Below are 18234 nucleotides of genomic sequence, written 5' to 3'. Positions count from 1 at the left end.
TTTGTACGTATATCTCCTGTGCTTTTCATGGAGAATTTGTATGTTCCAAATACAAATGCAAGACATTTCGATATCTTCTGTGCTTCTGTTCAAAGACTTACACAATTAATTAAATAAATAATTTCATTTCACCATGCATTGTGCAGCAAGTTAATAGCAGAGTGGTATCTTAAATGGTGCTGCTCAGTTATTAACATGTTAATCAATTCAATCTTTAACCAATGCTTATCTAATATTACTGCATGATTGATAGAGGAAATGTCATTGCCCTTTGAAGATGCCCAATCCATCTTTTTTGACACAAATGATTGTAAGCTGCATTCAATATGTAAACATCAAATTTCTTTGCTATCACTTGACCTGTGGGACTTTTGTAAGATTGTCATGTTTAGTGTGTATCATTTTTCACTTGTTTGCTGTGCAATGCAACAATATATTTCTTGTATTAAATTAATGTTATTGATGATTACTGGCAGAATTAGTGTACTCTTCACAATTGAGATAGGTGTTTTGCAACAGTAACAAGTAAGGTAGATAATATTGTGACATACTAAGGCTAGTAGTGTTGTTATTTTTAATATAAGAACATTCTTTCAGAGGATATGTAAATATTACAAGTGGTTTAGATGGAGGTGCTAAAATAGACAGGAATTTAGAAAGTGTAGTTAGGAGGTTGAAAAGGAACAGCAATAACTCGGAAGACAAACTTTGCAGTATTAATAACAAGGTACAGAAGAGTAAGTCACTGGCCACACAAATCCAGGTCGAGACTATAAAGGGGCCAACCTCCACCCTAGTTTTTCTGGAGTTTATTCCTTGACGGATCCAGTGATGCAGGGATCAGACTGTCAACTGTCAATTATTAAATAAATTTGAAAAGCAGTCACACTAGAATTCCAAATAATGTTTCATAAAATAAAATTTCTTTGACAATGGACTGAATTTTTCTCTGAGATAGATGAGCAACAGGCTCGACAAACAGACTCTTTCAAAAGTCGTCAATTCTCCCACTTCCTTGTATGCACGTACTGGAAATCTGTAAGTATGTTAGAAAGAATTGAAAAGAGATAAATGAAAATTTTAATGTCCATGAGCATGATAAAAGATAAAAAGAAAAGCTCCATGTCCAGTCAGTAAGGACGTCAGCCTACAAATCTTTCACAATAAACACTGGTGTACAAATTTACAATAGTCTTCCACATAAGGTCAAAATTGTATCATCATTAACACTGTTTTGTAAGACACTAAGAGCATTCTTGTTAGATCGTCGCTTCTATTCAGTAGCAGAATTTTAGAAGATTTGAGATACAGGAGACTTAAAACAAGACAGTGCAGGTACCGCAAGTAGTGCAAGCTGTTTTGTGGATAAAGCTAAAATTTATATTTCTATTGAAATAATACTGTATTTTTACTGTATTGTGTCATGTTACTGTTTTGTTTTGTGCTAGAAAGATTATTTCGACGAATGAACAACTTGCAAGCATCATAGATAAATTCCCAAATCAAGGACAAGTTGGAGGACTTGACTGAAGCTAGGTAATTTTTATCTTTACTTCTAATATATCTTCACTGCATCAGAGGCACTAGACGGTCTGAGAACATAGGAGCAAAAGTGCAAGATGAGACTAACCACAGAGGACTGGGTGGACCAAGAAATTCCCTTTTCCAGGTTGTTGTTGTTGGGGGAGAATGTCATAATTGATGCCGAACTCCTTGGGTACTGAGTACCAAGAGCAAATATTTGAAGGCAATTGTATGGAATATTGATGGCTAAAACCTACATGCCAACATCACAAACTGAAGATAAAGATGTAGAAAAAGTATGTGAGGATATTGAATGGGTAATTCAGTGCGGAAAGGGATATAGAGATATGAAAATCTAGTAGTCGTAGGGGACTGGAATGTGGTTGCAGGAGAAGGAGTAAAAGAAGGGGTTACCGGAGAATATGGGCATTATACTAGAGATGAGAGAGGAGAAAGAGTAATTGAGTTCAGAAATAAATTTCAGCTAGTAATAGTGAATACTACGTTCAAGAGTTACAAGAGGAGGAGGTATAGTTGGAAAAGGCTGGGAGATATGGGAATATTTCAGCTAGATCATGATCAGAGAGAGATTCCAGTATCGGATACTGGATTGCAAGGCATACCCAGGAGCAGATACAGGCTCAGATCACAGTTTAGTAGTGACGAATAACAGGCTGAAGCTTAAGACTTGAAATACTCAGATGCTGCAGCAAGGAATAGCTCAGTAGGCAGTTCAGTTAAAGAGGAATGGCATCTCTGAAAAGGGCACTCACAGAAGTTGGAAAGAAAGACATATGTACAAAGAAGGTAACTGTGAAGAAACCCTGGGTTGTAGAAGAAATTCTTCATTTGACCAATGAAAGAAGGAAGTACAAAAATGTTCAGGGAAATTCAGGAGTACAGAAATGCAAGTCACTGAGGAATGAAATAAATAGGAAGTGCAGAGAAATGGCTGTATGAAAAATGTGAAGAAATCGAGAAAGAAAGAAATTGTTGGGAGGATTGACTCAGAATATAGAAAAGTAAAAACAACCATTGGTGAAATTAAGAGGGTGGGTAGTAACATTCAGGGTCCAATGGGAATTCCACTTTTAAATGCAAAGGAGAGAGCGGATAGGTGGAAAGAGTACATTGAAGGCCTCTGAGGGAGAAGACTTGTTCAATGACATGATAGAAGAAGGAACAAGAGCCAATTTAGGAGAGACAGGGGATTAGGGATAGATAACATTCCATCAGAATTTCTAAAATCATTGGGGAAGCAGTAAAGAAACAACTATGAACATTGGTGTGCTGAATGTATGAGTCTCGTGATATACCACCTGACTTTCAGAAAAATATCATCCACACAATTCTGAAGATTGCAAGGGCCACAAGTGTGAGAATTATTGCTCATTCAGCTTAACAGCTCATGCATCCAAGGTGCTGACAAGAATAACACACAGAAGAATGGAAAAGAAAATTGAGGATGTGTCAGATGACAATCAGTTTGGCTTTAGGAAAGGTAAAGGCATGAGAAAGACAGTGCTTGCATTGTGGTTGATAATGGAAGCAAGACCAAAGAAAAATCAAGATACGTTCATAGGATTTTTCGACCTGGAGGAAGTGTTAGATAATGTCAAACAGTGCAAGATGTTCGAAATTGTGAGGAAAATGGAGGGAAGCTGTAGAGAGAGACAGATAATATACAACATGTATAAGGGCTAAGAGGGAATAATAAAGAGTAGAAGACCAAGAGCAAAGTGGTCATATTAAGGAAGGGTTAAGACAGATGTGCGGTCTTCACCCATACTGATCATTCTACACATCGAAGAGGCAGTGATGGAAATTGTTCATGAGTGAAATTAAAATTCTGGGTGAAACAATATCAATGATAAGATTTGCTGATGAAATTGCCACCCTCAGTGAAAGTGAAGAAGAATTACAGGATCTGCTGAATGGAATGAACAGTCTAAAGAGTACAGAATACAGATTGAAAATAAATCAAAGAAAGATGAAAGTAATGAGAAGTAGCAGAAATGAAAACAGTGAGACATTTAACATTAGAATTGGCAATCACAAGGTAGATGACGTTAAAGAGTTCTGCTTCCTAGGCAGCAAAATAACATATGACAGAGGGAGCAAGGACACCGAAAGCAGACTAGCACCAGCAATAAGTGATTTCCTAGTGAAGAGCAGTTTATTAGTATCAAACAAAGGCCTGCATTTGAGGAATAAATTTTTAAGAAACTACATTTGGAACACAGCATTTTATGGTAGTGAAACATAGGCTGTGGGAAAACTGGAACAGAAGGCAATCAAAACGTTAGAGATGTGGTACTACAGACAAATGCTGGAAATTGGGTGAACTGATGAGGTAAGGAGTGTGGAGGTTCTGCACAGAATGAGAGAGGGAAGGAATATGTGGAAAACACTGACAGGAAAAAGGAACAGGATGATATGACATCTGTTAAGTCATCAGAAAATAACTGCCATTGTACTAGAGGGAGCTGTAGAGGGTAAATACTGCAGAGGAAGACAGAGATTGGAACACATGCAGCAAATAATTGAGGACTTAGGTTGCAAGTGCTACTCTCAGATGAAGAGATATTGTTTACAAAAAAATGTGTCGGTAGCTTTGGCAGTAAGTTAAGCTGTGTGAAAATGTAAATTGGGGGAACCAATGACAGGATTACATCTCATATACATCATTGTCATCTTATCACTGTCATAATACGAATTAACAGAATTACATCCAATATACATCACTGTCATGTTATCACTGTCATAATACAAATCAGAAACAGAGACATAGTCACAAACACAACCTCTATAATTCTTTTTTGTTTAATTATTACTTGAAGTGCTTAGTAATTATGCAAGCTTCATCACATGGCATCACATTCGTTTGCTTCCTGAACTCAGAAACATTCAATTTAACCTAGATCTTTGTCTACCTATCAGCTCATCACCACTAATGTTGCTCTAAATAGTAATTATGAAGTAAAGTAGCCAGTGTCACCATTCTGTTCTCTCTCTCTCTCTCTCTCTCTCTCTCTTTGCTGTTGGATACCCACTCCCAGCAAGACAATAGTGTACTGCAAGTAGACTGTTTGTGCTAATTTGTACACTTTCTGGAAGAGGAATTACCACTGCCACCTTCCATTTGGACTAAGACATCAGTTTAACATATTGATGTAATCTCTGTTCTCAGACATAAGACATTACAGCAATTCTGGGTGCTTGCAGCAATTTAGAAACACAACTGCATTTATTAGAATTAGAACTGGGGCAGTTTTACTATCTTATACAAGTAATGTCTCAATGGAAATTTACCATGCAGTGAAGTTGGATCTCACTCTGCAGATGATTTTTTTTCTCTGTCATGATTTCATCCCCCTCCTCCCACATGGAGTGGGGGGTGCAGGTGGACATTTGTTGGAAACAAAAATTTTTACTGTTGTATTCCACTGACGTTTGGTTTGGCAGTGTTGGTGGTTTGTGATTTTAGGACTGTCAGGAACTTGGGATGGATGTGAGAAATGGGATTTGTTGATTTTGGGCAAGAATCAAGCAGTAAGTGATGACTGTTCTGTGTAAGAGTGTACTGCAAAGAAAGTGGGATGGAAATGATTGGGAAGATGATATTGGATCAAACTGATGGAAGGGAAAGTAGGGAAGTGGGGATAAGATGAGACTTGAGATGCGGGAGGGGGGGACAGGAGTATTCTGTTAAATTTGGAATGATGGATAGGTGTGTGGATAAATTGCATGGTGATTTAGGGGATGTATTTAAAGTTTTGTTAGGATATGATGTGGAGAGACGTTAGGCATAACATTAATGGGATTAACTAGTATAAGTAAAGCATTGTACAATGATTGATAATGAGGAATGAAATGATAGGGTGCCAAGTTTGTGAAAAGTGTGAAAAATCTAAAGGAGTTCGCTGAAGAAGAAGAGAAAGAGAAATTTACTAAACTGATACAGGATTTGAGTGAAGAAGAATAGGTGCATTTGAAATGCCGGGTAGAATGTGATGTTTCAGCTGAAGGAAGTAATAGAATAAAGGTGAAGTAGAAATGCAGGTGACATTGGCACAAGCAAGGATTAATTGGATAGAGGCTTTGAGGGTGTCAATGATGATGGAAGGATATATTCCCCATGTTCAGCCAATTTGTAGATTTAGTCTAGAGCAGGATTTTTGTCTGGTTTTTAGATGGGGAGTCAAGGTTATAGTGTCATTAAAATTACTTGACAGTTGGCACTTCACACATTGTAGCTGATTTCCTCCAATCAGAGCACTCAATGTCATCTTCATCATTGCCAAACTACGACAACAATAGACTGTTTTCCTATGTTAAAAATTTGGTTCAGACTGTTATTATTCTGATTGATTATAACATTTAAATAGCATTTATGGTCAACATTCTCACAGAACATCGTTTATTTTTGTGTAGTTAAAGCTTAAAATCATTAAATATCAAGGCTTGGTCACGTGATCGAAAATTCTCTGTTATTGACTGATGCTCTGGTGACATTACAAGCTAGGAGTAAGACAGTTACAAGTAAGTAAGTTACAAGGTTTTTACATACTTTTACTGCAGACAGTTTAGCTATTTAGTGATAGAAAATGCAATTACAACTTATAGGTAACAATAGAAAGGAATTTTATGAACACTGATAGTGGAAGCCTTGCAAAGGTTGATACGTTTATGCTCCATACATTTAGAGCAGTGATATGTGCAATGACAGATATTCTTTTCCCTGCTCCCTGCAACATCATTCAACTCACTCAAAACTAAGAATTTGTAGAATTTTTTGCAAGTGGATCCAATTAATAATTAGATTTCAGCTGTCAATCATGAGCTACAACCCAAAGCACAACAAAATTATTCTTGGCAAAACTTAGTACTTATGCATTCACTGGTGAAATGGAAAGTGCATTCGTCTGCAGAAAGATAGACTGCATGTTTGAATCCTGTTAGAGTCATATATTTTTTAAAAGTTTTACATGAAAAATGAAAATAGTATTAGCAAGAACTGTAGCAGTTGTTTCGATTGTGGGATGTATTATATATAGCTTCACATTAGTCTTAGTCTGAGAAATGGACAACAGAGGATTAAAGCATTTACTTTGCAAACAAATAATTCACTCTTTTGGAAAGCATTGCTAGTAGTGAAGATGTCACCATACGTCCACAGTACAACAAGGTATAGGACGATGATGTTATCTGGAGAGAGATAAAGCATGTAGAACATGCAGGTGATACAAATGTAAGAGTTGTGATATTTGTTAGTGTAAACTAATGTTAGTGTCTGAAGTGGACTTACTTCATCTGTATGTAAGATGATGAAACTGCAAAAGTTTAAACCATAAGGTTCCTACCTAGACAGTACGAAGATAAAAACATTGTTTCTAATAAAGTAAAAAGTGTGTGGTCACATTAACTAGAAAATACCTTTTTGAATGTGTCATGACAGCGATTGCTAATGTAAGTGCGTGTAAACAGCAAGGAAAGCACAATAATATTCTGTTTCTGATTGGTGTGGTGAAGTTTAGTAATTGTGATTTGGTTTTCATATGAGAGGACTGTCAAGTTATTTTAAAAAGAAGTTAAAATGTTCTATTGGGTTTTATTTGAACTAGCAATCTGACATTGTTTTATAAAATTTGATGGTTTACCTCTCTAACAACTGAGAATTTTGTTCCATTCAGACTCACAGGAATTTTAGAAGTGTTGTAACTTTGTTTGTCATTAAATTAAGATAAGATTGCATCTACTTGCCTTCTATTGCAGATGTCTCCCTAGAACAAGACACAACAGTGATGTGCCTTGATCCAGAGGGTGTTTAACTGTTGCACTATCCAGCATATTCTCCAGATCAGCCTTTCATTGAAAATGTCTGGTCATGGGTTACCGAGAGACTGGCCTGCATATGGTTGATGCAGAGGTGGCAGCTCTGTGTACTTTATTTCGGTTCTTTATACCTCCAAGTCGCCTACAAATATAATCATTTAAATTTCATAGTCTGTTATCATTCCTGGTGTTGCAGTTTTAATGGCCAGCAATTTATACTCTGTTTTTTTATCTCACATATAATGTGAGTGCCACTGTTGACTGTTGGGATCAGCAAAGTGGTTTTGTTGGGGTTCTGTCTAGTGATAACACACCTCCATTTGATGATGATGATGATACATGTCCCACCACATTGACATTCAGTGTGAATCGTTCTTTGTAGTAGGGATTTTTTTTTTTCAACCGCTTGATGTGTCGTGCTGCACGATATAGGAAAATGCTGCCCAGGATATAACAAGTTTTTTGAACAAAAACCGACTGCCTTGATAATATGGAAACAAAACACAAGAATACAGTAACAAGAGTAAAGCAGTAGGTACAATACAACTGTGGACAACAAGAAGGTCAGATTGGCACTAAACACCGAAGACACTGATTGGAGATTTAAGTTCAAAGAGTAAACACTGGCAAAATGCACCAACTGAACAACGCCTGGAGCCAAGTTGCCAAGTTAGGAATGAGCGCTTGCTCGATGCTGTATCTGTCAGTTATTAGTGGCTGGATGTTAAGTTCGTGGCCTGTGAGTCTGAGTGTGATAATGACGACTGTTCTGGTTTAGGTTGAATGAGAAAGCACTTACAGTTGGGACTGAAGGGCAGAACATGCAGTTCAGAACAACGTCACTAATGATGAACACACTGTGCTGCTGCAGAAGCTGCTGTCCCTGGATATCAGCCAATGTAAGAGTCCAGAAGAAGAAACGATGACTTCTGACAGTGGCATTTGTCCCTAATGATGTATTTAGAGAGCAAGCCTGTTTGATGGGATGAGTAGCATCTATCACCTGGACCAGGAGAAGCTGTCAAAGCCAGACTGATTTGTGCTGTCCTGTCGCTGTCTGTGGTGGAGTACGGTTTGAACTATTTCCCTGTCACATGGCACATGGACGCGGGTAGGTTTCTTGTTGGTAGCATTCTCTGCAGTAGGGGCTTCGGCTCCTGGTGGTCGGTCTTAACGGCTCTTGTTGTACTTGCGATGCTGAGGTGTGCAGAAGCAGTGGTGGGTGGCCACGTGATGGAGCTGCCTGAAGGTTGCTGATCTATTATGTGAGAGCTCGCTCGCCAAATGGAAAACACAGTAAAAATGAAAAGTAATTCATTTGCGACATTTAGCTACACCGTCCAGCTACTCCTCTGTATAGTCACCGCCCCAATTTATTTGTTTATCATAATGTGGTACCAACTTTTTAATACCAACGTCAAAGAAGGCCTGTGATATCTGCCAATTCCTTATGTTGGTATACAGCTCGTTTCCGCGCCAAAAAGCTGCCATCGTAGCTAGTCGTCCCTGTGAGTGAAGAGATGAAAATGAGAGGGAGCCAAATCTTGGCTCTCTGATCGGTGAGAAAACACTTACCATCAAAAACGCTGCAGGAGCATCTTCGTTGCACCTGCGGTGTTCGGCCAAGAATAATTCATGAAGAAGGAAACATGTGACAGTTACGTTATGTGGGCTGCAAGGAATCAGGCGACACCCCTCAGCAGGCAATCTCACATGGCAGGAGACAGTAGTTTCCTAGGGATCTTTAGTGCTCATTGTATGCTCAGAACTGAAAAGTGTGACGGTGAAAGATGCCAAGTCTTTTGGACGCTTCTTTCTTCCACTTTATCTATTCAATCGAGCTGACATATACAATTAGGGTACCTTCATTAGGTTAGAAAGGGTCTATGGTCAAGGAGACTATTAAAGAGGGTTGGCAGTGGTTGTAATACTGAATTCAAAACTAGGTGCATGAAGTGATCAGAGATGGTAGAGCTAAGTGCGTGGGTTTTCAGACTGCCACGGCTGTGGCCGGGGGGCTTATTGGTGCCAGTGCGGAAAACACAGCGGATTGCGAGAGCAGATATCGACAGATCAAAGGGAGACTCTCCGGTACTTCCGCACAGCGGAAGCCGAGACAGAAGACATGGCTTACGCCGCAGGCGGTCCACTGGCCACAAAAGCAGAGGCCACAAACAGAACTTCTTATGACTGCTTCCGCCGAGGTAAGATGGACAATTGCTTTCGGCTGAGGAGAATTGCTTTCCGCCGTCTCTGCAGGAGTCTTCGCGTTGGTTCCTGGGGACCTTCCTCTAAGACTGGTATTACGAAGGTTGACTGAAAAGTAATGCCTCCACCCTTGTAACTCTTCAACAGTTGGCAGCATTAGTATGCGGCAGTTACTGGCTTGTTCCGTAGCCTCTTCTCTACAGCTCCAGTTGGCTGGAAGCCTAAGCAGTGAACGGTTGTGTTGTTACAGTGTAAAGTATGGAACCCTGCGTAAAGTATGGAACCCTGCGCAGACGGTCGGTCAATGCTACTTAAGCAACGTACATTCATTGAATTCTTGACAGTAGAAGGTGTCCCCCAAAGGAGATTCATCAGAGAATGAAAGCAGTTTATGGTGATTGTGTTGATGTGAGTACTGTGCGTCGTTGGGCGAGTAAGTTTGAAAATGTTGAGGCGGGAACGTCTGACCTGCATGAGAAACAAAGAGTTGGACGTCTTGTGATAGCAACCACCGAGCTTCACAAGAAAATGTTGACAGATTGATTGAGGACGGTCGTCGTATCACTCAGAGAGAAATTGCAAGCACAGTCGGCATTGAGGACGGTCGTCGTATCACTCAGAGAGAAATTGCAAGCACAATCGGCATTTCACAAGAACGTGTGGGTCACATTATTGCTTTGCTTGGCTATCGGAAGATCTGTGCACAATGGATACCCCGGATGCTGCCTCCTGAAATGAAAGCACACAGACTTAAAATTTGCCAGGAACTCCTCTCACGTTACGAGAATGAAGGTAATGCCTTTCTCCATTTAGTTGTGACAGGAGACGAAACTTGGGTATACCATTACGACCTGGAGACCAAATGTCAGTCTATGGAATATCGACACAAAGACTCGCCCAGAAAAAGAAATTCAAGACGCAGACCTCAGCTGGAAAAATCATGGCCACAGTGTTCTGGGACGCAGATGATATTATCTATGCAGATGGTATTATCTATGTTGATTTCCTTGATCGTGGAACAACAATAATTTCAGAGCGTTACATCACAACGCTACAAACTCTGAAACGACGGCTAACAAGGGTACGAAAGGAAAAGGGAAACGTTTTCCTGCAGCCTGACAATGCCAAATCACACACTTCACGTGCCACAACAGCAGAACTTCAGAGACTGAATCCCACCACCGTACGGCATCCTCCATGCAGTCCAGATTTAGCACCGTCTGACTTCAATCTGTTCCCGATAATGAAAGACGATCTGCGGGGACATCATTATGCTTCTGATGAAGACGTTGAGAGAGCTGTGAGACTGTGGTTGCTGAAACAGAGTGTCGACTTCTTCCGAGGCGGCTTTAGAAAACTTGTTCATCGTTGGCAGAAATGTATCCAGTTGGCTGGCGATTATGTGGAAAAGTGAATACTGGTAACTAAAGATCACATTCTAAGGATTAGTTCTGCGTTTGATTTATTAAAATATTCCCTTCCAAACCCAGTTAACAAAGGCGGAGGCATTACTTTTCATTCAACCCTCGTTGTTAGGTCTGTGAAAACATGTCACTGAAATGGGGCGGCAATGCAGGATTCCCGACGCTGTGTCGCCAGGAGAGCACTCGCGTGTTTCCGAGGCCATATGGGCACACAAGCCGCACTGGTTTCTGCGTGCGCAGAATAACAGTCTGTTGATTGGAACGCCGTCTTCCAAATAAGTGCATTCAATTAACGATTTAACAATTCAGAATTTTAGGGAAAGCTTGCAACAGTTAGACTTGGATGAGGTGCACAGGGAACATGATACTAATTTAAAATTTAACCTATTTCAGGATACATTTGTGAGTGTATTTGAAAACAGTTTCCCTAAGAAAACAGTGAAATATAATTATAAGAAACCATGTAAAAAGGCATGGCTTACTAAATGGATAAAAACATCTTGTAAACAAGAAAGGGAAATGTATGTTACAGCTATGAGGAGTAATGATCCCGAAACAGTGAAACATTATAAAAACTATTAGTTATTAAAAAAGTTATTAAAAAGTCCAGAAGTATGTGCATTATGTCTGAGACAAGCACATCTGATAACAAAATTAAAACAATTTGGAGTATTGTTAAAAGGGAAACAGAGCAGCCGAGACCACAGGAAGACTGTATTTCTGTCAAATACAATGAAAAGTTTGTTAAAAAGAAGTCAGAAGTAGAAAACATTTTTAACAATCACTTTTTAAGTGTTATAGAGAAAATAGGATCCAGCTATTCGTTAGAAAAGCAAGGCAGAATATGGAAGAGGCAGTACCTATGCAATTTGATGAAACTGAAATTCAACCCACCTCTCCTACTGGCTGTAGGTTGTGTTCCAAAAATGAACAGCATAGAGACAAATGATGACACTTTCTGCAGGATCTGACCATCATTTTGCAAGACAATGCTCAAGTTCGTACAGTGCAAGGTGTTACTGATTTATTTGACTGATGGGGCTGCTAAGTGCTATACCACCTACTGCACTCCCCTGACTTAAGCCCTCGTGAGTTCAACTCTACTTCTAAACTGAAGGAAACTTCACGGCATTCGCTTCAGAACTGCTACAAATTCGTCGGGCTATAGACTGCGCCGTTCGAACTTTCAACACTACTGACACTGCTAAAAGTATCCTACGACTTCCACATCCCTGGCAAAGTGTTATACACAAGGCTGGTGACTACTTTGAAGGTCAGGAAAACTTTGAAACACGTATCTATTTTGTACGAGCTGTAAATAAATAGTTGTCACTATTTAAGTTCCAACCCTCGTCTTTGTAAAAATGAAGTACTCACAAAATGTCAATTTGGTTTTCAGAAGGGCTTTTCAACAGAAAATGCTATATATGTTTTCACTGATCAAATATTAAATGCACTGAATAACCGAACATCACCCATTGGGATATTTTGTGATCTTACAAAAGCTTTTGGCTGTGTGAATCATGAAATTCTTCTAGATACGCGAAAGTTTTGTGGTATGAGTGGGACAGTCCACAAATGGTTTAATTCATACTTAACTGGAAGAATGCAGAAGGTTGAAGTTAGCAGTACAGATAGTCTGCAAAAACCAGCAATGTCCTCTGACTGTGGAAGTGTCAAGAATGGTGTCCCATAGGGTTCAGTCTTGGGTCCCTTATTGTTCTTAATACAGGGTGTTACAAAAAGGTACGGCCAAACTTTCAGGAAACATTCCTCACACACAAATAAAGAAAGGATGTTATGTGGACATGTGTCTGGAAACGCTTAATTTCCATGTTAGAGCTCATTTTAGTTTCGTCAGTATGTTCTTCCACCTACACTCAATGGAGCACGTTATCATGATTTCATACGGGATACTCTACCTGTGCTGCTAGAACATGTGCCTTTACAAGTACGAAACAACATGTGGTTTATGCACGATGGAGCTCCTGCACATTTCAGTCGAAGTGTTCGTACGCTTCTCAACAACAGATTCGGTTACCGATGGATTGGTAGAGGCGGACCAATTCCATGGCCTCCACGCTCTCCTGACCTCAACCCTCTGGACTTTCATTTATGGGGGCATTGAAAGCTCTTGTCTACGCAACCCCGGTATCAAATGTAGAGACTCTTCGTGCTCGTATTGTGGACGGCTGTGATACAATACGCCATTCTAACAGGGCTGCACCAGTGCATCAGGGATTCCATGCTACGGAGGGTGGATGCATATATCGTCGCTAACGGAGGACATATTGAACATTTCCTGTAACAAAGTGTTTGGAGTCACGCTGGTACGTTCTGTTATTGTGTGTTTCCATTCCATGATTAATGTGATTTGAAGAGAAGTAATAAAATGAGCTCTAACATGGAAAGTAAGCGTTTTGCGGACACATGGCCACATAACACATTTTCTTTCTTTGTGTGTGAGGAATGTTTCCTGAAAGTTTGGGCGTACCTTTTTGTAACACCCTGTATATATTAACGACTTGCCACTCTATATTAATTAAGATGCAAAGCTAGTTCTTTTTGCTGATGACACAAGTATAGTAACAGTGGACGCCTTTTCGATGCCTCGAGATTTGTTAGGATTGGAGGAACAGTTTTTCCTGTCTTATGGAGAGAAGCTGTATAGTACACGAAGTGATATGCGATTGGCGCAGGATAGCGCTACCATTTTTGAATGGTGGTGTTTAGTTATTCGGTGTGTACTTCACATAGAGTGTTTCGTGGACTTGCTTGAAGAGTGAGAAGCGCCGAATTCAGTTGGGTGCCGTGGTACGATTTGAGCTTGGGCCATGGATTCTGGGTGCGAAGGTGGATCTGATGGAGCAGACAGTGCTCCACCGTTGAACCCAATGCAGTGGCGCGCTGGCCACCGCATCCAAGATTTCTACATGTGCATGGTGAACATTTCGCAGCAGCGGCAGTGGGAACCTTTAGGGCGAGTTTCACACATTGCACCATGCTCTCACAGCAGCAGTCGCTGTCTGAGTAGTTTGTTACAATCAACAGTTCACAAACACTGTAAGTCGTATTAGTTACAGTCAGATCACGTTATCCATATTTAATGTCAGAATTAGAATCAACTTGCCACCCTCTTTTCAACTTTGTCAACTGTACATCAGTGCACTTCATTTTATGAACACGAGCATAAATACAATCGATGTGTTATGCTAAGTTTCATGTCTTCTGAAAACAAATGTGTGATGTTACTGAATTCTATTTGTTATTCAGATAGACAAGATTCCATGGTCACCTTTATTCATCTACATCTACATCGATGCTCTGCAAATGACATTCAAGTGCCTGGCAGAGGGTTCATCGAACCACCTTCACAATTCTCTATTGTTCCAATCACGTATAGAGCGCGGAAAGAATGAACACCTATATCTTTCCGTACGAGCTCTGATTTCCCTTATTTTATCGTGGTGATCGTTCCTCCTTATGTAGGTCGGTGTCAACAAAATATTTTCGCAGTCGGAGTAGAAAGTTGGTGACTGGAATTTCGTGAGAAGATTCCGTCGCAACGAAAAACGCCTTTCTTTTAATGATTTCCAGACCAAATCCTGTAACATTTCTATGGAACTCTCTCCCATATTTCGCGATAGTACAAAACGTGCTGACATTGTTTTAACTTTTTAGATGTACTCCGTCAGTCCTATCTGGTAAGGATCCCACACCGCGCAGCACTATTCTAAAAGAGGACGGACAAGCGTGGTGTAGGCAGTCTCCTTAGTAGGTCTGTTGCATTTTCTAAGTGACCTTCCAATAAAACGCAGCCTTTGGTTAGCCTTCCCCACAACATTTTCTAAGTGTTCCTTCCAATTTAAGTTGTTCGTAGTTGTAATACCTAGGTATTTAGTTGAATTTACGGCTTTTAGTTTAGACTGATTTATCGTGTAATTAATTTTCTTTCTCTGTGTGGGGAGTAACATGCGCAGTCTTGGAATAAAATACGCTAAGTCATCTTCAGTGCCACTACACAGAGCCAGGTATCTTTTCATTCACATTTAATTTCCATTGCTTACAAATTTTATAATGCTGTAACTGAGGCGTGGTTGTGTGACGTAGAGATATTCAGAGTTAGGAATTCATGACAAGTACCCACATATCTACCCACCAAACGGGACATTTTGTAACGTTACGCGATAGACAGACATACGTGAGACGTAACACATCTGTGCAAAGCTTCATCAGATTTTCAAGTGTCGCGGCCGGCCGGTGTGGCCGTGCGGTTAAAGGCGCTTCAGTCTGGAACCGCGTGACCGCTACGGTCGCAGGTTCGAATCCTGCCTCGGGCATGGATGTTTGTGATGTCCTTAGGTTAGTTAGGTTTAATTAGTTCTAAGTTCTAGGCGACTGATGACCTCAGAAGTTAAGTCGCATAGTGCTCAGAGCCATTTTTCAAGTGTCGCGACTGACTGGAGGTTGAAAAAAGAATAGCCCTCATAGGAAGAGAGGTGTTGTCTGTATGCTTGAGGAGTGCATTTAAAGGAGTGGAGAGAGGACAGAACGAGTGACTGAAAGGATGTCTCGTGTGCAGCGCGCTGAAGGACGGCTACGAGAGCGACTCGACGCTGGTGTTCAAGCGGCGGGACGACCAGGTGCAGGAGCAGCTGAGCCCGGCGGAGCAGAAGATGGTCTACAAGGCGATCCAGCGCGGCGGCGAGGTGCCTCTGCAGGGCCTGCGGAAGCCCGCGCCACAGCGGCCCAAGGGTGAGTCCCGGCCGGCTGGCTCTGCAGGCTGTAGTTGGGCGTAGCCTCGGCACGCTTAGCAAGGAAACAGCACGGCGCTTGGCTGTATACTCGAGATATCGACAAGCCATAACTCTCCAGCATTATTCTTTAGTATCTCTGAGTTTTCAGAACAAGACTACGCGAAAACATATAGAAAAATACACATATCAGTGGATACAGCATATATCCAAGTTTCAATGCGTAATGTGCGCTGTAGCGTGGTTGCGCTAGAGTGACAGGCATGTCAGAATATATAGACAAATCATTCGCTACTTGTTGTCACACTCCCACGAACATACTGTCGTGCCTTCCCGGACAATTCTTATCAGCAATGCATATACTGACTTTTGCTGCAGTATTAACTTGAAGAGGTGCTCTATCCATTGATATGTGCCTACTTCCTGTAATGCTTGTAGCTTCCACACAGTCTGTACCCCAGAGGTACCGTCCATGTGGAGACAGTAACAACCGTGAAATATCTGGGAGTAATCTTCAGTAGTGACCTAAGTTTCTATGATCACAGGAATCAAATCGTGAAAAAAGCAGGTGCTAGACTGAGGTAACTAGAAGACTTCATAGAAAATGCAGTTCGCGCGCGAACGGTGGCTTACAAAAGCATTCCCTAGCCATTCCTGAATGCTGCTGAGACCATTAGCAGATAGAAATTATAAAGGTGACGGAGAAGATAGACGAAGAACCGTGTAATTCATTACGGAATCATTAACTAAGCGCGATAACGTCACAGAGATGCTCATCAAATTCCAGTGGCAAACACTACAAGAGGTGCGTCATTCACCACGGAGAGTTTTACCGTTAAAATTCTGTGTGAGTACTCTCCGAGAAGAATGACGCAACATTTCATTTCATCCCACATGTATCTCAGGAAATGGGGGATAGTAAAATCAATGAAATCCGAACTCGTATGGAGGTTTAACCGGCAGTCATTACTCCCGCGTACCATTCACGAATGGAAAAAGGGCTAAAAGGGTAATTGTACACGAAGGGCCCTCTGCCACACACCATAAGGTAATGTGGAAAACGTAGATGTAGAGGTCATTTGGGCAATCTTAATAGATGAGTAGTCATACTTGATACTCTTCATAATGACACATCGTTTCTATATTATTGGTATTCTTTAAAACCAACAAACAACCACTCTAGTCATATTTGGCTTCGTCCCTATCTCCATATCGACTAGGGGACAGAATACCTACAGCCTCATAACTAGTTCTGTTCGGTGCGTCAAGTTCTTTGTGGACACTGACAAAGGGCACAATTACATGATGGTACGCTTGTGGGAATGCAACGGGAAAGTCTTTAGTGCCGATGCCAAGTTTTGACGAATCCCGTGTTTTGAATTTCATAAACCCTTAAAATTACACGCACTAAAAATTAGGCACACTCAAACCTAACTGGTTAAAACACACACGCGCACACATACATGTACACCCAGAATTCAGCTAACATTACAGACATTCACTGCAATCATTGGCGTGCATTACACCACTACACTGATCTTTTAAGTAGTGTGGATTTAACTATTAAGTTCTCAGTATTCAGGAAGATAAGACGTGATCTTTTACCGCATAGCCAAATAGTCGCTTAGTTCTATTGTGTTTTGATATCTTTGGGTGTGTCTACCTTACACGAGACAAATTGTATGTACTTTAGGACGACAATGGCAATATTGAAGCGGCAGCGGTTAGGTTACATGAAAAAGTGCACAAGTAGCTATTTTTCCGAGCAGCGTCGATGAGAAGAATAGGAAGGAAACAATTAACAGTAACAGGTATGCTTTGTCTGTGGCTGACAAGTTACTGTGTTATTCATAGATGCAGCAATTAAAATGTGTTTGTTGTTACAAAAGATACAAAATTTCGAACTAGGATTGGGTGAAACGTCAATACTATTTGATAAACTTATCTGTGTTTAGCTTTGACGTAAGGAGAGACAGTGTAGCATTGAATATCAGCTTGCGGTTTATAAATAATATACCTGTAGTGTATATGTGCCTTGCGTAAAAGTTGGTTCATGCATGTGACCAGAAATATATAAGAATGCCTGTTCTACATTTAAAGAGAACTGCTCTAGACGGTTCTTTAAATAAATCATGAAACTAAAGCCTAGTTTGAACACCATCATGCCCTATTGGGTATGGCCCTATATTTGCGTATTTACCACCAGTCAGTGGGCTCCCTCGTGTTGTCTGTGCAGTGCAGTTTAGTATTGCTCGCATATGGAAAACTTCCTCAGCGTGAAGATTTTGATTAATGTAATTTTGGTACCTCCACCGGTTACGTGCGTGAATAGGAGTCCAAAGAATCAAGGTGGCGATACCGATTGGTGTAGAAAGTTTTAGTATACTTAAACGTACTTCAACCTTTGCTGATACTTTGTATAGAATGCCGAGTCGCCCCATTCTGTGGATCTCACGTTCTACACAAGCTTTCCGTTCGGCTGGGAGCTT

The 18234-nt window shown here is 40.6% G+C and overlaps 1 protein-coding gene across 8 annotated transcripts in view; it reads left to right on the top strand.

Annotated features, from left to right (window-relative positions):
• LOC124775714 (sorbin and SH3 domain-containing protein 1) overlaps positions 1–18234 on the top strand; it is a 1093224-nt gene that overhangs the window by 763883 nt on the left and 311107 nt on the right. For all 8 annotated transcript variants that reach the window (XM_047250558.1, XM_047250581.1, XM_047250574.1 and 5 more), the window contains one exon: positions 15574–15746. In XM_047250558.1, the coding sequence (XP_047106514.1) occupies positions 15574–15746 (173 nt within the window). The remainder of the gene's footprint in view (positions 1–15573; positions 15747–18234) is intronic.

This window comes from Schistocerca piceifrons, chromosome 1 (assembly GCF_021461385.2).
Source record: "Schistocerca piceifrons isolate TAMUIC-IGC-003096 chromosome 1, iqSchPice1.1, whole genome shotgun sequence".
NCBI lineage: Eukaryota > Metazoa > Arthropoda > Insecta > Orthoptera > Acrididae > Schistocerca > Schistocerca piceifrons.
Note: the sequence above shows the minus strand (reverse complement) of the source record. Positions and strands in the feature narration are given on the sequence as shown.